The sequence below is a fragment of the Glandiceps talaboti genome, chromosome 6 (assembly GCF_964340395.1).
Source record: "Glandiceps talaboti chromosome 6, keGlaTala1.1, whole genome shotgun sequence".
Lineage (NCBI taxonomy): Eukaryota > Metazoa > Hemichordata > Enteropneusta > Spengelidae > Glandiceps > Glandiceps talaboti.
In genome coordinates, this window is record NC_135554.1 from 13,392,373 (window position 1) to 13,413,250 (window position 20,878).

The 20,878-nt window shown below is 35.4% G+C and overlaps 2 protein-coding genes across 2 annotated transcripts in view; one reads left to right on the forward strand and one right to left on the reverse strand.

Annotated features, from left to right (window-relative positions):
• Nucleotides 1-9,772, forward strand: part of LOC144436360 (solute carrier family 4 member 11-like) — a 66,456-nt gene extending 56,684 nt beyond the window's left edge. Inside the window, exons 9-18 of the mRNA XM_078125144.1 lie at nt 653-766; nt 1,866-1,998; nt 2,669-2,742; nt 3,702-3,897; nt 4,951-5,057; nt 5,588-5,753; nt 6,564-6,737; nt 7,180-7,375; nt 8,859-9,028; nt 9,636-9,772. Coding sequence (XP_077981270.1) covers nt 653-766; nt 1,866-1,998; nt 2,669-2,742; nt 3,702-3,897; nt 4,951-5,057; nt 5,588-5,753; nt 6,564-6,737; nt 7,180-7,375; nt 8,859-9,028; nt 9,636-9,699 — 1,394 coding nt within the window. The 3' untranslated portion in view covers nt 9,700-9,772. The remainder of the gene's footprint in view (nt 1-652; nt 767-1,865; nt 1,999-2,668; nt 2,743-3,701; nt 3,898-4,950; nt 5,058-5,587; nt 5,754-6,563; nt 6,738-7,179; nt 7,376-8,858; nt 9,029-9,635) is intronic.
• A 5,284-nt stretch (nt 9,773-15,056) lies between these two features.
• Nucleotides 15,057-20,878, reverse strand: part of LOC144436307 (uncharacterized) — a 15,186-nt gene continuing 9,364 nt past the window's right edge. The window contains exons 8-15 of the mRNA XM_078125060.1: nt 20,668-20,878; nt 20,388-20,455; nt 19,017-19,199; nt 18,502-18,672; nt 18,076-18,120; nt 17,393-17,419; nt 16,423-16,665; nt 15,057-15,643 (exon numbers count right to left, since the gene is read on the reverse strand). The exon at nt 20,668-20,878 is cut by the window's right edge and continues 84 nt beyond it. Coding sequence (XP_077981186.1) covers nt 15,420-15,643; nt 16,423-16,665; nt 17,393-17,419; nt 18,076-18,120; nt 18,502-18,672; nt 19,017-19,199; nt 20,388-20,455; nt 20,668-20,878 — 1,172 coding nt within the window. The 3' untranslated portion in view covers nt 15,057-15,419. The remainder of the gene's footprint in view (nt 15,644-16,422; nt 16,666-17,392; nt 17,420-18,075; nt 18,121-18,501; nt 18,673-19,016; nt 19,200-20,387; nt 20,456-20,667) is intronic.

The window sequence follows — 20,878 nt, forward strand, 5'->3', positions numbered from 1 at the left end:
CAAGTTGAGAGGTGTATAAGTACGTAATTCAAGTTGAGAGGTGTATAAGTATGTAATTCAAGTTGAGAGGTGTATAAGTATGTAATTCAAGTTGAGAGGTGTATAAGTGCATAATTCAAGTTGAGGTGTATAAGTACATAATTCAAGTTGAGAGGTGTATAAGTACATAATTCAAGTTGAGAGGTGTATAAGTCTGTAATTCAAGTTGAGAGGAGTATAAGTCCGTAATTCAAGTTGAGAGGTGTATAAGTACATAATTCAAGTTGAGGTGTATAAGTACATAATTCAAGTTGAGAGGTGTATAAGTCTGTAATTCAAGTTGAGAGGAGTATAAGTCCGTAATTCAAGTTGAGAGGAGTATAAGTACATAATTCAAGTTGAGAGGTGTATAAGTCTGTAATTCAAGTTGAGAGGAGTATAAGTCCGTAATTCAAGTTGAGAGGTGTATAAGTGCATAATTCAAGTTGAGGTGTATAAGTACATAATTCAAGTTGAGAGGTGTATAAGTACATAATTCAAGTTGAGAGGTGTATAAGTCTGTAATTCAAGTTGAGAGGAGTATAAGTCCGTAATTCAAGTTGAGAGGAGTATAAGTACATAATTCAAGTTGAGAGGTGTGTCAGAATGTAATTCAAACTTGTTTCTCCTGTAGATGTCAAGAAAGTGATAATTGCACAGTCCTTTGGTGGACTTTTTTTTGCCATGCTAGGGGGACAACCATTGATCATTCTCCTGACAACAGCACCTCTAGCCTTGTATATCAAAAGTAAGTTTGTTGTTCACCTTATATAACATTTCTTGGGAAGTATAGTACAAAGATGACAGGCTATTCGAAACGAGAAGAGTTTAATATTATTTTAATATTGTATTGAATTCCCCTTGAATTGCTTTGCTCCCATGCTGCATGTTCTGTAAGAACTTATTCTAGGTACCCAGGGATGTAGATAAGACCAGAAGCTGGCAAAAACAACTGACAACACAGCAATTTCTTGCCAGCCACTTTCTCAGGAATTTGTGTTTTAAAATTCTCAAGCACTGTATATATCCATTATTGGGCAAATTCCTGGGTCTCCCTCGTAAGTGCAAGCCACATATGGTACTTTTTTCCAATTTTACATGCTACTTTTGCAATTAACTACATCCCTGGTATCTGCAATAGTATTTTTACCTCATGCTGGAGGGAGGGTCAAAGTAAAACAAGAAGGTTGACTTATTCTCGAGCCTGCTATAGTGATGCATTGGAATGGAAGTCATGGTGTCAACCAAAAAAATGAAGTGGCTTTGTTGTGTGTGACTTGGGTGTTTAGTTAAGGTTGTTCAAGTAATCAAGACTGATTCCAACATGTCTTTTCTGCATTAACAAACAATGCAAAAGTTGATAATGTTGGAATTCCATGTGTCTGCAGACAGTCTGCATACTATAAGAGAATTGGTACATAATATGCCAGTCATCAAAAGACAAAAGATTTTACAGTTTGGCCACTAGGAGTGCTGTTTGCTGATGGCTATTGTTTTGGACCAGAATTGAGGGCTATGAGTTATATTGGCGTCATTGGAAAAATTATCATTTCTAGTGTTTCATTTTAAATCTCTTTCTAAATCTCTTTAGAAAGCTGTGATGTTTTTTTCGCCACAATTTGTTGACCATGTATTGCGATATCACTTTTCTTTGCACATGGCAATTTTTTTGGAAATGACTGCAAGATTGGTAACTACAATATAAGGTGTTGAATATGTGTTGATCATATGCACATATATATTATATTTTCATTCATTCTTGGTGTTTCAACATATTTACTGTAATGTACTTGTAGTAATGTCTAATATTTGTCATTCATGTGTATCAATCTGTTTTCTCTTTATAGTCATTTACACGTTTGCTACAGACTTTGATATAGATTTCTTCTCCATGTATGCATGTGTCGGACTGTGGAACTCGTTTTTCCTGGTTATCTATTCAGTCACTGGTGCCAGCAGACTCATGAAATGGTCAACAAGGTAAGGGGAAGGACAAAGTGAAAGGTTCCAGATAATACATGTCCTCCAAAATTAGTTAAATTACTGAATTGATATTCTTTAGAGAGGGGAAGGCCATGCTAGGAAGTAAAGGTATTTTCATAAACTTTGGGTTCTTGAGAGCTCACAATCCGACCACTAGTCAGTGTGAAAACAAAAATTGTCGTTGTGAATCTCAATAGAACAGTTAGTCCACTAAAAAAGATTTTTAAAATTTAGTAAGCATAGATGTTATTCAAACTTTATATATTAAGTGTCAGATCTATACCTTTGAACGGTTATCCAATAGAAAGTTAAAAGTGCATATACGAAAATGCCAAAAATATTGCAAGAATGAAACCTTGTAACTGTTTGTTCACTAACAATTTGATTGATTGACATTGGTATGAATTTGTTTTGAACATAGTAACTATGACAACAAAAGTTTAAGATTCACATTTGAGACACATTCCATGTAAAATTCTGCCTATGAGAAAGGCTGTCTTATATGTTAATATATACCTACTTTGTAATGTTCCCATCAGTTGTTCTTACTCTCACTCAAAACACCTTGAAGCCTGGCATCTAACTGTTCAGAACACTGTGACCTTGAACTGTATTCAGCTGAGACGCTGCATGTGAGTAAAACTTCATACTCAATTTTATTTTGCAGATCCACAGAAGAGATTTTTGCCTTATTCATTGCTATTGCTTTCTGTACAGATGCCATAAAAGAACTTGTTTACAGTAAGTAGATCTGTCCCAGGGGTAGCACAATTTCTAACTCCAAAGTAAAGCATTTTCTGTATGTACCACAATTGTTTATTGCATCCATATCAAGTCTAATAGTATACTGTTTCATTTGCTAATTGACCTCATTAGAAAGGCCACCTGCTAGACTTTTAAATAACCCAATTGAAATAGTATACGTCTACAGTTGATATGAATGCTATAAATGAGTGTAGCACATAGCTTTATTTCAGTGTTACCTGTTGCAATTGTAAAGGGCTTTGAGCACAGAGTGGGAAAGCGCTATATACAAACCAACATTATTATTATTATTAATTGTTGCAGTATTCAAAATGGACAGGAAACTACATTGTGTTTCCACTTTTTATTGAACTTGATCATCTGACTAAATGACAATGCATAAGATACTTCTACAGTGTCTTGCCTTTGTACTAGGTTTGAAACAAATGTGTTTTTGCTCATCACTGCAATAGCTATCATTAAAAGAGCCACAAACTGAATGCAAGAAAGGTTAACTCAAATGAAAATACTTGAAATAAAACATTACAATATGCTATAAATGTCAATGCATACCTTCTATGACATAACAGTTATTGCTTAGTAGGAATTTCCTGCACATTTGTAAAACGTATGATAAATTACAGCTGATTCATCAAATCATGTATGGGTTATTTCTAAATGCCAAGTTTGGGTTCACTCATTTGCAAGTGATGGTTAAGTGTGCTTCACTAAGTAGAATACTTATGAGTACCTCGTGCAACAAAAAACTATGCCACAATATGTGTAAACTCAACTTGTGCCCCTACACATACAGAGCTCAGTTTTATTTTTTTTCCCCATTTAGAATTAGATAGTCTGAATGCAAAATAACTTAAGATGGAAATAATATGAAGTAAATCTGTCAACAGTAACTGATGTTTGCTTCAAGTGATTTTGTCTTGTCTGTGTGTTGCCAGGTTTTCAAACGTACTATGTCGACCCTGCCTGTGATTGTACATCAGTGACTTGTCTCACAAACCTGACAGCAGAGATAATGACTAACACTACAACTGAGGAAAGTCTACTTTGTCACAGGGAAAACAGCCTGCTCTATATGATCTTACAGTTTGGCACTGTTTGGCTTGGACTCACATTGTTCAACTTCACCAAAAGGTAACTTTAGAAGTTAGTCTTCTCGTCTGGAGCGTATTATAGTGAATATTTGACGAGACTTTATTGATGGTTATTTTGAGTATTTTCGATGCAGGTGTTTAACTTCCAAGCATCTGTAGGCTCACATGTCCACAAGGTAACATGTTCTGAGTAGTGGATCATTCTGTTGACAGAGACTGAAGTGTGCAGTTTGTGTTTAGAACAAAACCTTAATTTGATATTATGGTTTACTAAATACAGATGAATTTTGAGTATTAAATTTTAACCAATACACACAACATACCTTTGATAATATAAGCTGAGAGCTTTTGACTGCAAACAGTCTTGTTCACTTATGATAGATGGCAGTATGTATGTGTTGTGCTACTGCTAATGTATTGGCTGTGCTAGTTGGCCGACTGCAGTGATGTGTGTGTTTGTTTAATCTCACTGACAAAGTGTACTCGGATTCCCCGGTGTATGAAGCATTGCACGACCCACACAGTAGCTGGTAGATCCCACCACAAGTGAATTTTCATTTGACGAACAAAGCCACATATACATGTATACAATCAGGTCAATTTTTCATGAAGATGGTAGAGACTGAAATGAGTAGTTTCCCCATATAAGGGTGACCTCTCTTTGTGAATTTTTTAGAATGAAACGGAAGTCTGTATTAGAGACACTATTTCATAACATCCATGCACACAAATACTATTGGTATTTATTTTGAAGTAAACACCGAAAACATTATTCATAAATGTATGGAAATCCACAGGTACTGAAAATTGTGTTCACTCACTCACACAGCTGTATTACTTTCGAAGTTTGATAATTTGGATGAATATAATTATGTTTGTAAAATTGTAAACATGTGAAATGTCACATTGGCATTTGCATGTTGTGTGGCTCTGTATTTTGTCCAGTAGATTAATGCAAACTTCTGAATTCTAGCTGTCAGCCTTGTCCTCACTATAGTGCTGTCATTGAGGCTACAACCCATTTTAACTTAGGATATGATCGTCACACATACCGGTATATTCTGAAGGTTGTATTTTGTTTGCTTGCCTGTAGCCCATTCCTGGATGCCAGCAAACGGGAGATGCTTGCTGACTATGCTTTACCAGTTGCTGTCATCACAATGTCCTTTGTAGGATCATACCTTTTCCGTGCCATTGAAAGTAAGACTGATTACAATCTGATAATATTTGCCTAAGATACATATTTGTGGTGTTGTAATCTTACCATCAGGGAAGTTATATTTTTGCTGATTTGGCCATAGAGGGCATTATTTTGTTGGAAAGATTTTTTGGTCAAATTCAAGAAATATGGGGTCTGTTGGGTCATAGTTCATGACTAATAGTTTTTCTTTCAGTATCACAGGTAAATTGTATGTAGCTATACTCAATCTGATTAAAATCTGATGTAGTGAATAGTCAAGGGGAAAAAGGCATTGTTAATAGTGAATAAATAGCCGCCAGCTATGTTTGATTTTAATCAGATGGAGCTATACAGTATATTGCCAAGGAAAAGTATTTCCCAATGACAAGATTGATATCTTATCTCAAAAGGCAAGATATTCCACTGAGGATGGATGATTGGTTATTCATTGTGAATGATTTATTCTGATTGGCACCTGAAATGAGATTGTATTGGACAGGATGAATTCATTTCTTTGTTGTTGTTGTTTTTCCTGTATTTTCCTCCTCAGTGGAAAGCTTTAAGTATAGCACAGACGACATATTGGTGTTTGCACCATTGCACAAGTTGACTCCAGCCGCCGTAGCAGGTTGTGCCGTACTTGGATTTCCCCTCTCACTACTTTTCTTCATGGATCAGAACATATCAAGTGCACTTGTCAATTCACCACTCAACAAGTAAGTTATATGGAAAAGAGAGAAGCTGGATCAATTGTTTAATTTGACTTACGATATTGAATTGCTTGTGAGTGCCCTCAACTGAGCAAGGTCCCATTATTTTTGTTTTAACAATCTTTGTTTTTAGTAAAGGTTGAGTAATAATACAATAATTATCATACCTACATGTATGTGAAACAATCTTTATGAAAACTCTGCGAAACATTGAATATTATCACTTACATTTTCAAGCAGTATTAAAAGTATAATGGCATATATGTGAGTTGTCGCAGGGTAGAATGACCTCCAGGCATAAAGCCCATATTTTTTGTTCAAATGTGTTCAACTTTGCTTTTATGCCTGGTATAAAGTTCATTGTCAAGGAGAATAAAACATTGACGAACATATTACCGTACCGGGCCACGTCAGTGCCCTGGACACTTTCATTGTAACCTTTTCTCAAAGTGGGGGTTGGGCTCTCACCAAGAGACCCTTCCACCTTGCAATGACTGAAACTTGGTTGTACAGTGTAGCAGATACTTGTGTCCAGTTACGCACATGGATACACAAAATATGCTTATCTTTACTCTGTCTTCAATGTGAATTTTCATTCACCTTTCATTCAGTTGATAATGCATGCTAGATTGAAGATGTTTAGGAAGCAGTTGTAGATAGGTTCTGTATGGAGTGTATGAGGTGTTTTTTTTTTCTTTTCTTTCTTTTTTGCTGCTTCATTTCCCTTCCTAGAAGTTCTAGTAGTACCCTCCTTAGAACTAGCTTCCACAGTCCAGTAGATGAACAGAACTACAGCTCTTTTCTGATTTGTACCAGGTTAAAGAAAGGATCAGCATACCACCTGGATCTTTTCGTCGTGGCTATATTAAACCTCGCTCTGTCCGTCTTTGGACTTCCTTGGGTGCATGCCGCATTGCCACATTCACCACTTCATGTCAGGGCACTGGCTGATGTTGAGGAGAGAGTTGATCAGGGACATGTGCAAACTATGTGAGTATATCATGTTATCATTACTTGCCATTGATAATTCTTGTTACCTACTGAAATAGAATTTTACATGTCTGCATCATAAAAATGACACGCATACGATTTCTTTGTTGATTTTCACTACATAATGAATATGTATTATTGAAGATACGTGCAAGAGAACAAAGTCAACCTTCTTGGATATTTTTGTTTTTTTTATTTTTGCACTCTTTAGCTCTAGGTAAAATGCTCGATTACTGGTCAGAGGATTTTTATATCTGAGGGACATACATTTACTCCAAATTAATCTGTGACATGTGATATGCTATGAACTGTCACTGGTTTTCAAGCCTGATAGAGGCTGAACAACACAACGTATCTTACCGTCTAACATTGTTGTGGTGTTTTTTAGTGATTCAGAAACTAACAAAGCTATCTGTATTGTTTTGTTTCTTTCTCAATGCAGCATTGTGAGGGTCAGGGAGACAAGACTGACTGCCATCTTTTCACACGTTTTGATTGGTTTATCTTTTCTGATGGTACCTATTCCATTGCAGTACATTCCACAAGCAGTTTTGTATGGTCTTTTCTTGTACATTGCATTTACATCTGTTGATGGCAATCAACTGTTTGAACGTATCTTACTCTTGATTACAGAACAGGTAAGGAATATACTTGGAAAAGTTTCTTTTGTTTGTCTAAAATTAAATTGGCTTGTTAGCTCATGTGATCCATTATATTTAAGTATTAAAGTGATATGGGTTCAGATCCTACATGTATCGCCTTTCTTGTCTCAATTTTATTTCATTTAAAACTAATATTTTGGTATTTTCACTGATATTACTTTCCTGTTTAAAACATTTTCAGCTAACAGTATGTCCGATGTGAAATAAATTTTCAAAGTGACTTTGTACACATCATTTGAAATTAATGTTATAACAAGTCATCAAATATTGACCGCTTGCAAAATAGATTAAGCGTGTTGAATTGTGAACTATTTAGATGGTAAGGTGTTGTCATGTTTTATTTCTTAAAACTATTAATTATAATGTAACATGCGTGTAAGAATCAGTGTCATGTACTCATCGCATATGTGTACAAGTGCTTGCTATGTTTTCTGAATGCTTTTTTAAGCAAAACATGTTCATGCCACCAACATGATAAAATTGCAAAGTGTAGAATATGTATTGTGTACATTCCCTTGCAAAGAAAGTAGTTCAGAAATATGTTATTCATGAGTTTTTTGTAAGCCAAATAGTCAATATGAACACCAGGAACCGGAGGCATATGATGACTTTTCGACTTCATTTATGTTCAGTAAAGATGGTGATGAGTTACACAAGGGATCCAAGTGTGACTGAGCAGTTAGCACTAGCACTTGTACACTTAGTGAACTTAGCTGATAACAACCAAAAGATAAACATGACGGGATCAAGCCATAGGCCAAGCAAGTGGGGTTTCACCTCACTTCTTATCACTAAGTAGTGTTAGTTGCCAATATTTACAAATGTGAGAATGCACTCTTGCATAACACCAAGTTAACAGGAGTAAATCATATCAGGCAAAGCTAAGCTTAATGTTCTATCAGTTGTTATCAGTTTTATTATAACCCATTATCAGTGACATTGCAAACAGCTTTAGAGATGCAAACAATTTTTATTATACCCGATCTGCTGGCTCACCAAGTCAGGATTGTAGCACTTGAAGGGGAAAGGGGAAAACCGTCAAGAGTACACTCAAAATTTATAACATCTTCATTGAACATAAGAGTAGTCAAATAAGTTGTAAATCCTTGCATCATTGTAACATGTCTCCAGTTCCCTGTGATATTTATAAAATTCTTCTTTGCACAGTCAAGTCCTATTGTAATTTCTTCATCAAAGTCATGAATAAAAGGACAAATGCAATTCGATTTTCCTTTCCAACATTTCTCTTAAATGTTGCATGATTGTCATCTCTGATTCTACAACTTCAATTTTAAGTACAGATCATATACTAATTCCAATGGTCTTATGCAAAGTTCAATGTCAGCATTTTATTTGATGGCACTTTTTTGCCATTCTTTGCACTTTCAAATGTTGATCAGTTGCAAAGAGGGTTATTAAAGGAAATGTATACACTGTGTATTTGTGTTTTCTGTTGCAGGCTGCCTACCCTCCAAACCACTATGTTCGACGTGTGCCCCAGCGTAAAATGCATACATTTACATTTGTTCAACTTCTGCAGCTGGCCACGTTGTGTGCTTTTGGTTTTGCACCCTTGGCATATCTCAAAATGGTGTTTCCAATTCTCATCCTCTTCCTGTTGCCCATCAGGTTAATACCAGTTTCTCATTGGTACATCATAATCACATGATTATCAAGTTATAATCACATCATTATTTCAAATCAAGTCGTACATTCATGATTTTTTCAAATCAAGTCATGATCCCAATCATTCAATTCAAGTCATAATCACACGATTATGTCAAACTTATCCAAGTCGTGTGTAATCAGGCATATTTTTGGGATCATTTTTTGCTGCTAGCTTATGTGTTGATCATTTTGTGTGTGTAACCTTGTGAGAAATGATTTTCCTTTCAAGAGATTCAGTGTTGGCATAATATTTTAACCACCAGAATATGAATCTGGAACTTTTTCAGCTAAATTTTAAAAAAAGAGCTGATTTTACAGCAAATTATTTTAAATTTTCGTGCAACATCATACATGATTTCTGAGTGCATTTAGTATATTTGATTAGCATGTTTTTATCAAGTTTGTTTCAACATTATCACAAACCAATACAATGTGAAAGCTCTGCACATTAAGTAGAATATTCGAGTTTACATTCTTTCATGTTATGCAAATTAGTTATTTATTATTATTAATATGCAGTTGCAGTAACATTAACATTTTTTTTTTCAAATTAATTTTCTGTTCACAGACACAAATTGGTTCCTAAGATCATCCAAGGAAAATACCTGGAAGCACTTGACAGAAGTCACTAAACAACATCACATGAGAGTTCATCGTTAACAACATCACATGAGAGTTCATCGTTAATGATATCACTCCTATTTCTGAAGACATTGCAGTTTTTGAATTTTATTATTTATTTAACTTTGTCTGAAGATGTGAGGGTGTTTTAAGGTGTATCAATAAAACATTTACCAAAATACCATGCAGTCAAATCTGTCTGTTGTCAATGTCCAGCCTTCCTCATTTCTCTTAAGTTCTTTTAAGTGTGTCCAGTTGATGTTCCTCTTTTTTCCTAGCTAGGGGGTATTTGTGCACACAACTAAGTACAAGATGGGAGAAAGAGGATTATTCTTCCATCATCCTAGTCATTGCCAAGAAAAACTGCCATAAAGACAATTCCAGACTGAAATAATTTACCTTTATCCATCCAAAAAGTCAGTAGGCAGTTTCAAATCTGCCCAGATATAATGTTATAGATCTCATTGACACATTGGTTTGGTTTGATCTGTTCTCTTGTACCGATTTCCTGCTCATTCTATATGACTTGTTGCTTGGTCACATGACATGTGCACATCAGGTGTCCTTGCACAAGGGAATGTTTACAAATACTATCAATACTATCGTCTCCATGATTAAAAGCTAGAATCTACAGTCTACATTCACATGACAGTCTCAAGCCATTAGCCGTCCAAGTGCTACAATCCCGAGGGTTTGCCTGGCAAACTCGGGTGTCATAAACTTTGTTTGCATCTCTTAATCTGTTTGCAGCGCTGCAGCGTTACTTATAATAACCTAATAAAATTGATAACAACTGATATAACACAGAGAATAGCTTTGCCTCATTTGATTTACTCCTTAGAAATGATCGTACAGCTGTTTACTTGTGTTATGTAAGAGCCCATTATCACATTTGTAAATATTGGTACTCTTTGATAACAAGTCCACTTGCTTGGCTAGGAGCTAGTTCCTGTCATGATATATCAGTGTATGTCTATAATTACTATGGCCAGACTTTTGTTGGATTGGTATGTATTCTAGGTCGTGAGAACAGTGGGACAAGCATAATTAACCACTTTGCATAAATATACCAAAGTCCTGTATGTTTATGTATATAATTAATGCTATCATTTAAACGCAGAGATCAGGGCAAAGGCTCCATAGTGACAACACTTAAAAAACACATTTTTTGTACTTTTTCAACAGGCTAATGATCTAATATTAATATGTTTGGATAAAAAGTCTTCCGAAATGTTAGCTTTTAGTTTTATATATGTTATTTGGTTCAAGAATAGTTCAAAAATACGTAGTTGACAACATCCAATCAGCTATAGTTCGATGAATTTTTATTACTGATCATGACAGGCTGCTTGCTGCTGGGGGGGTGGGGGTGGAATGGAGATTAAACTCGGAATAGTAAGTGTATATACAACCTGTAATACCAAAGTAAAGCGTTTTCTGTATCACAATCATTTATAGCATCCATATGAAATGTAAAAGTGTGCAGTTTCATTGGCTAATACAACCCATAATACCAAAGTAAAGTGCTTTCTGTATGTAGCACAATCGTTTATAGCATCCATATCAAGTGTAAAAGTATACTATTTCATTTGCTAGAAAGGCCACATGCTAGGTTTGTAAATAAACCAATCAAGTTGAAACGGTATACCTTCACACTGGATATGAATGCTATAAACAGTGCAGCACATAGAAAGTGCTTTACTTCAGTGTTACTCGTTATACATGGCTCCTATGATTATTTGGACTCATTTTTCGCACATCTTATTGAATACATTATGATCTTTGACCCAAGATTGTGGACAACGTGTAGTTTCCAAATTGCAAATTTTTCCGAGATTTTTCAAAAATTGCCCAATTTCCAGGTAACCGTTGCCCATTTTCAAATATATCCGAGGCTTTCGACTCTGTTTATATTTTCTGGCAGGATGAACACCTTTCACCCCGAGTTAATTTGTGGCTGAAATGTACACTTTTGAATCCTTAAAAAAAATTGTAGCGTGTGATCTAAATTTATACCTGTACGCCTTACCAAGGGATGGTACGCTAGAGAATAAAGTGTGCCTACGAGTCAATGCAATGTCTCAATATTTTTTGAACTCATATCTGTTGATAAACATATATTAATCGTAGTGAATGCAGCAATCATTGCTGTATATGAATCCTTTTAATTGGGTCTTTTAGTCTAATTCCGATCCGATTCGGGGGGCTGCGATCTTTCAAAAACACGACTACGAACGAACGATGACCGGGGGGGGGGGAGGAGTACATTTCAAAATTGGTGGCGCTGTTGATATCACGACATGGCAACATTACGGTTTGTTAAGCGTCTGCGACTGACGACATGGTAGCGTGTACGCGCGCGCGCGTGTACGATATTATTCAGATTCGAAAATGTTTTAGTAAAACTCATGGTAACATGGTGACCACAGAACACAACAAATGAGAAAAAATCAACACATGCTACCTCCATAATATTCGAAGACCCTTTCTCAACGTTTGTACAGTGTTACAATGGAGACCAACATGATAACAAAAATAGCTCAATGGGATTTAAACCATCCAGACATCTGGCCAAAGTTAGCGAAAAGTGTTGTGATGGATATTTGCTCCAACGCCGTACAGTATACACCAGTACCCGTTCTAACTGATGACGGAGAGACTTTCCTGCCGATGCAAATATTTCTAGACAAGCGTTCGCTAAATAGTAGCTCTCTGCTGAGACTGGAAAAAAGACAAAAACAACTGCCGGCAGATTATGTACCAAACCAAAACCCATGGAAAAAGTTCTGGTAATACATATACACGCTCAGTGTTTAGTTAGTTCACTAGTTAATGTTTTGGTTACATTTCAAATAACCTTTCACAGGGTAAATTTTAATACTAGTATCGATAGAAGATAGACTGATATGAAATACATTTCCTCATGATCAGAAGTATGATTTTCCTGAATCGAATTTATTCAATGAATTAATCAGTTGACATTTTCATGTGATCTTTCTCTTATCTGCTGATCAATCCAATAACAAAATGCGACTTTGTCAGATTCGTTCGCTATAAATGCAGCATGTATTGATTGAGAGTGAGAGTGAGAGAGAGAGAGAGAGAGAGAGAGAGAGAGAGAGAGAGAGAGAGAGAGAGAGAGAGAGAGAGAGAGAGAGAGAGAGAGAGAGTATTCTCAGACAAATAACTTTTTGTTTCTTTTGCCTTTATCTTAGAAACCGATACCTGTGTTTTGTACACTTTCATAACTAAATTCTTTATCTTGTAGGACACCATACCCGGACGACATCAAGCCATTATGCAATGACGTCATTTTTGAGGAAAGCACTGATTGGACAAATTCACCCGTATCTTGCTGCTTAGAGCAACGGAAAACCCATTCCAAATACTTCCCAGAAACCGACGAAGAAAAATCGTACAGCACAGAATTCAAATTCGAAGTCAAAGATGTTTTCCTTCGGAAAGTTGATCCCAAAAAATTACACGACGTGGTATTTTTTGCCCGTTCACCAGTAACACAGATGAAACTAAAACACTTCAATTTCATCTATGAAACGTACATAGCACGAGAAGTGGAATGTTCCATTCGCGTTATTGACGATGGTAATGATACGATAAGATCCGATGTTATCCGAGAGACTCCGATTGCATTTCGATATGTGGAAGTAAAGATGGACAATAATAGGGTGAAATCATTGAAGTTCGACACAACGTGTGCAAACTTAGAATGTGAACGATACTATATAGTTATACCAACACAACATATTATACAAAACACGTGAATAGTTTTGTAAAGAAAAAAAATATAGAAATGGCTTTAATAATCTTTATAAATAATCTTTTTAATTAAATAAAATTAATTTTAATATCAATCCTTGATGATTTACATATTTCGTCATTTTTCTTCTCTTTCTCCCATCTTTCTTATTAGTTGTCAGGTAGTTCTGCGCAGTTTCCATAATTGCTGTACTAGTTTGCACATCACCGAGTGTTTGTTTGGTGTGATAATCGCCAAGAACATAGGAGATAAAGCAATTGTCGCGGTAACTGATCCCCCTGGTAACTATAAGATTAGGGATGTTTTAAATTAGATAAAAGGAGAAGAGAGGACAATATGTCTTCATTTAGTCAATAAAGAGAGAATTATATACAGCTGGTGGAGAGAAAAGTTGCTGGGGAAAGAAGGAAAGAAAGTTCTGTATCACCACAAAATTAATTTTTCAATCGATCAATCATTCAACCGAATACTCAACTAACCAACCAATCAATCAATAGTTCGATCGATCAATCAATTACACGCTTGCTGCTCCCTGTGTAGGCATCGATGGATAGCATCTATTCGAATAAGTTTAGTATTCATCACTTGATGCACTTTAACCCCACCCATTGTCTCTTTCCCGATGGGTAAGGATATCAAAGATCTGTTAAAGTGTCAACATTGTATCATTTCATGGACTTTTGCATATTTCAACAGCACATACACATTGTTTATTTATTTATTTATTAGGTGCGACCCTTTCGTCCAATGGGCGTGGGGGTTGGGTTGAATATTACAGTTCTGTCAGATATTAGAGCTTTCTAATGAAAACACCGTGTAAACGCAGCCTTAGGTTAAACTTGAAAAAGACAACTCAAGGGCAGGTTTAATCAGTAGATTCATGTCTTGTCCGTACCGAACTACTTCTGTATTCACTACGAAGATATATACATTCATTATATGGACATGGCTTGCATCTTATAAGTTAGTCTAACTGGTTACGGGTGTTGAGGAAAAATGTGTGAAGAGAAATTGGGAGTGCAGTGTGCTGGCTCAGACGGGTACTGAACATATGCATAGTATGTTAAAAATGGAAAATGACGAGTTAATGATGACATGACCAAGTAAACCACGTAAGCTTTTCTTCTCAACCTCCTCCTCCTCATCATCATCATCCTTCACCACCCTACCCCACCCCCTTTCTCGTTCTTGTTGTTATTCTTCTTCTTCATACCACAAACAAATTTGTGATGGTCACCCTTTTACTATAATGTATGTTGACTGGAGGAGCTTAACTTTTGTATGTTAATGAACACAATACCATCATCAACAGATTTAAACTGAATGCCTTCCGTAAGGGTAATTTTGAGGATTTTTGTTCCTACATAAAATAACATTACATACATACATACATACATACATACATACATACATACATACATACATACACAAACACACACATACATACATACATACATACATACATACATACATACACACATACATACATACAGACAGACAAGGTAAACGCAACAGTTTAAACATTCCTCGCTTGCTTATAAAATTCACAAATCAGGCGAATAAATGACGAGCATTAACTCCGTTTGTTGCTGATACTTTATTCCAAAGATTAGACTCTCCAATAAAGACAATAATAATTAATAATTACCCTTTCCCCAACTAGGCCTATAGTATTTGCATAATAATTATATATTCTACATCCTATTACTTCAAGGTACCTTCACCTTGATTTTACATCAGCATGCTTTATAATTATATATACCCAATGTACACTGTGTGTGTCTTGATGATGGATTATAATGAAGACCTTACATGTAAGCATTTAAGCAAACATTCTGGGCTAAACTTACATCTACTACATATATCTTAAATATATAGAGTATGCTAATGTCTGGAAAGTTGAGAATGATGTAATCCGTCTGGGCATGCATTTATTACAATCGTGTGTCATTATTAGACTGGTACCATAACTTCGATTTCACAGAAGTTCAAAATCGTCTCCCTGTCAACAGCTGCAACGCTAACGTATCTGCCTCTCAGTGGTGTTGTGCAACCGCAGCGAACGTGTATTGTTTCCGGTCTAACCATGGAACCAATTAACGACAACCCGCACTTAGCGTTGTTACGGAAGTTTGAACTGTCACCAACTCGAACTTCGGTAAACTTCAGACGAGAAACTAGAATAGGAAAAAGAACATAGACAAAGATCAGTGAGGCCATACTTGTTTCTTTAAATTACATGAATGCCACGGGTATCGTAAAAGAAGAATGGATCACAGGGGCTTGGAATTGGTCACATTTGATTACAAATAGTTGTTTTTTGTTTATATTTGTTTATTTTTTATTTTTTTTTAACAAAAAACATTTTTTTTTGTTCATTGTGTACCCTTTTTCCTCTTTAAAAATATCTTTTCCCTACAAATTGTGTTGTGTTGTTTTCTAAATCAGTTTTAGCTTGTTCTTTTATTGGTTTAAATAAACCAGCTTTACTATGACTACGTTATTAATTATTTATGAGCTGGTTCTCCTGCGCGCCCTCAACCGTTGATCATTCTTTGTCCCAACTCACCATGAAAAAAAACTTATTACATGGTGAGTGGGGACGAGGATGGGTCACCGGTTGAGGTTTACTGGTTTATTGAAACCAACGAAAGAACAAGTTGACATTGATTTATGACAGAACTACACCAGATTATCAAATTATTACTTAATTTATTACATGACACCTTGTAGGAAATATACAAAAGAGCAAAAGAAAATAATAATAATAAAAAATATTTTTGTAAAGAAAGAAATTAAACCAAACAAAAAAAGCTATCTGTAATCAAATATGGCCAATTCCAAGCCCCTGTGCATGGACTGAAGATATGTATTAAGTTTCACTTATTTCGATGCTGGTCACATAATACAATTGAAATATTAGGAGATATTAAACGATTTTGAAGTGTCGACTTACCACAGCAGTCCTGTCTATTGGTAATGATGATTTCATAGACATCATAACTTTGACCTAAGTCTACAACCCACCATGGATCTTGTTCTCTCTGAGTCTGAATACAAGACTGTCCACTCTTCATGTCACTGTTCTTGTTTCCATCCACTGCCTTTTCGGCTTCACCCTTCTTCTTCGTGTTTGTGGAACTCTGACTGACGGCTTTGCCTTGTGCTACGCTCTTCAAATCATATGGAAAGACACACGCTGTAAGAAATGATAGCATGTCATTCAATTACCCGATATATATATATATATATATATATATATATATATATATATATATATATATATATATATATATATATATATATATATGTATACCAATATAAATATCCATATATATATATATATATATATATATATATATATATATATATATATATATATATATATATATATATATATATATATATATATATATATCTGTGTGTGTGTGTATGTGTGTGTGTTTCGACCAGCTGTTGACATATATATGAGACCTGCCACGCCATGCTCACAATTTATCAAGAACGTCACAAATGAAGGGGAAAGTTGATGATCCCACACAAAAGGGGTGTAAGGTAAGTGATTAAAAAGTGAAAAAGGAATTGATAGTTGTGAAGATGGTTTTTATCCTATTTTTCCCTTTATTTTTACGTTCAAAAATGTAGTTTATTGTTTTCCTTACAATATTTTGTCTGTATTTTGTACTTTGCAATTTCTCGTTTCTCCTCTCCTACTTTCTCCACTTTTTTCTTCTTCTTTCACACATTCTCTCTAGCTGCGTTTGATCTCTCAATTTCTTTCGCCTGATTCCCTGATATCTAATATAAAAGGAGGCTTTATCACCTCGATAGCTAACACACTCCATCAATCACAGTTAACCTGTAGATTGTAATCACCATTAAACATATATAAATTCTAATACGAAAATAAAGCTAGTCATACTCACGAGGGTACGTTGGAACTGAAGTTGTAGCTGAAATGATGAGCAAAATATGACTTGTAAAAGAGTAACTAGATCGGTCCGTGACCAGTTGCGGCCAACCTATTTCGTGTTTGTTAAATGAATGCCCATGATTGTTACAGATTCAGATCACTTATAATTTCTTTACAGTACTATTATTTTTTTTATACATCACACCATATAAGTACATAGAAAGGTCTTGAAATATGACTGGAACTTTAATGTTTATCTTTAATAAGTTAACAACAATACACTTGGTAAAAATATATATAAATATCCTTTTCCTCGTCTTTTTTTTTAATTTAGAAAAAAGTATGCCATCATGTCATTTTTGAAGCAATAAGACATAGATCTCAACAGGAACATATAAGACTGGACTAAGAAGTTGTATCTCATCGATTGACAAAATGTTCAAAACTTCACAAATTATGAAAAGATATGATATCTATTTCTGTGTTCTTTCAAAGGTTTCGTTAGAGATGAGTACATTCAAAAATATTTTGTGAATTACTAGAACGTTCAATTAGGGATTACATCTATTTTCCAGCTGAGTACAAACGTTTTGCTCGCTTTATCAAGCACAGAGTCCTGGTTTTGTATTATGCCATACTTTCAAGATCAAAAGTCAATTGACGTACCGAACGTTACCATGGCAACTACATACTTACCCAAATATGTTACAGCTGGTTCTGGTGGCACAGTTTGTACCGGTACTGAAATGGTTGAGAAATGCAAGACTTGGTGAGCACTCAATCAATGTAAGGGAAGGTAGGCAATAACAAACTTTAGGACGAAAAGTGAACGCTTCCTCACAGGAAGGACGAAAAAGGTAATCTTTATATTGATATGTCTCTTCACTTTGCCTGTGCATAAACTTGCAAGTGGAGGAAAGCGTACAATGCCTTCTTTTGATATATGAAAGCAACAACAGCCAAAGTGTTGTTTTTGGTCCACACGGTCTGAAAAAGGTCTGGATCTGGTAAATTTGTTGAATGATAGACTATATTGTAATACTTTGGTACCTACCCCAATGTTGTTGTGATGTTCCCAATTTATTATTTGATATAATATAACGTACATTTAATAAATCATACCTCTATAATCAATGCAACCATCGCAATCACAGTGTGCCGCTGTATTACCACACCAATCATAGGGTGAACAGCATGGGTAAAGTGCATCAGGATCACACTGTGCTGGACTACCATCGGACAGGGGGTAGTTGGGCCCACAGCGGAGGTCATCTCTCCATTTCTTGGGGGGAACTATTACATTAAACAGAGAAAATGTGCATAAATTGAAGTACATAATGATGAATTACCCCAAGTGATGTGAAATGTACAAATCTCCATGGGGCAAATGTTGTTGCCAATGACAAACCCTTTTAGGACACTGGTGATAGATGGAAGGAGCAGAAATTTGATATTCTACAAAATCAACCCTCAACACTTTTAAAAGCACTCCCAAAACTTGTATGTCTGTTACACACTGGGATTTCTACAAAATCATTGTTTATTTAGCAACTAAATTCGTAACTCTATCTAAATCTTGCTGTACATATTGTTTCAAAGTTATCATCGACTCCATTTATGCATTTAATAAATCATACCTCTATAATCAATGCAACCATCGCAATCACAGTGTGCCGCTGTATTACCACACCAATCATAGGGTGAACAGCATGGGTAAAGTGCATCAGGATCACACTGTGCTGGACTACCATCGGACAGGGGATAGTTGGGCCCACAGCGGAGGTCCTCTCTCCAGTATTTGGCAACACTTGGAGCAGAAGCTATTGCATTAACACAAATTGAAACAAATAATGACAAGTAAACATTTGCAAGTCATTGTAAACTATTATACATACCTCACGTGCATATTGAGATATTTATGTTATGTACATGTATGTATGTTATGTATGTATGTATGTATGTATGTATGTATGTATGTATGTATGTATGTATGTATGTGTGTGTGTGTGTGTGTGTATTTAGTATTGTATTGTATTGTGTTGTATTGTATTGTACTGTATTGTATATTATATCATATCATATTATGTCAAATATTATATAATATAATATAATATTATATTATATTATATTATATTATATTATATTATATTATATTATATTATATTATATTATAAATTTTATTATATTATATTTAGATAAAAGCTACGAGAAGAGATGAGAGTATTGCCGTAGTTTAGTTTCAATAGCAACAAAGCTGAATTGAGAAACAACTTGTGACTAGGATACTAATTATGTAATGTATCACACATTGTGACACTGGTATCAGAAATTTGTGACATGTAATTTAAATGAGGTTCTTTCAAAGTATTGAAATGTAATATCAAATTTGTTCTAAATCAATGGCCTCCTAAATGTCCTTATTTCATTTTAAAATGTTCTAAATGTGGGAAGGGGAGGTGTACACCCCCTCAAATACCTCCCAGCTAGCTCGCATGGGGATGCTGTTTCTGCCCAGAATCAAGATTGAAAGATAAAACGATGCTAAGTATCTCAAAGTACAGCCCAATGTGAGAACATTATAAAAAAAGCCCACATATATTTGTAAAGATATTTTTCATTATTATGTATGGACGCAGAATTTGATTCCTACTGTTAGTTTAATGTAGTGTACTATACTGTACATCTCTGAAGTTGAAGGGGGGTTACTTTATAATCACACATTAAAATATATCTAGCCGGGAAGGGGGGGGGGGGAACTACGAACATTGGATTCATGAGGGGGGGGGGGGTGAAATTTTTTTGACGGAATTATTTCTCCCCAGGATCCCCCCTGCCGTAAATTCTCACCCCAGCCAAAGTATCATTTCTCTGGCTGCATTTCTACTTGACGAATGGTTATGCATAAATGACAAACTTTTTCTCTGTAAACAACCATGCTTCTTTAGATTCGTCTGATATGATATACATTAGTACAGACACCCATACGTTACATAAAAGTCTTTACATACCATCTTCACATATGTAACCACGCTTGTCACTGCAATAATGATCATCCCAGTTATAGTTAACAGCACTCCTTTAGAACAGAACAGAACAGAACAGAAATACGTGTAAATAGGCAAGTAGAAAATTAGTATTAGACCAAACAACATTAACTGTCAGATTAGACTATGTTACAATGTGTACTATGTCATGAACAAGTATTTTGTTATATAAAGCTTCGCGTCCAAAAAAACATTACTTATTGTAAAACATATAACAATGTTACTATGCAGATTTCCAACTCACCATAGATAGAAGCATTGATCTGACGCGTCTGGTTGTCCAGATGCGAAATGTTTATATTCAATCACTGTACCATCCAGGTAGGTGGGGACACCATTGACATTTTTACCATCGATGTAAAAAGACTGGCCACTTTTTCCTGCTAAGATTATTTTGTTGACAAGGGTACTGTGTATCACACCACTTGTGTCTCTTGCAAGGCGAAGACCAATGG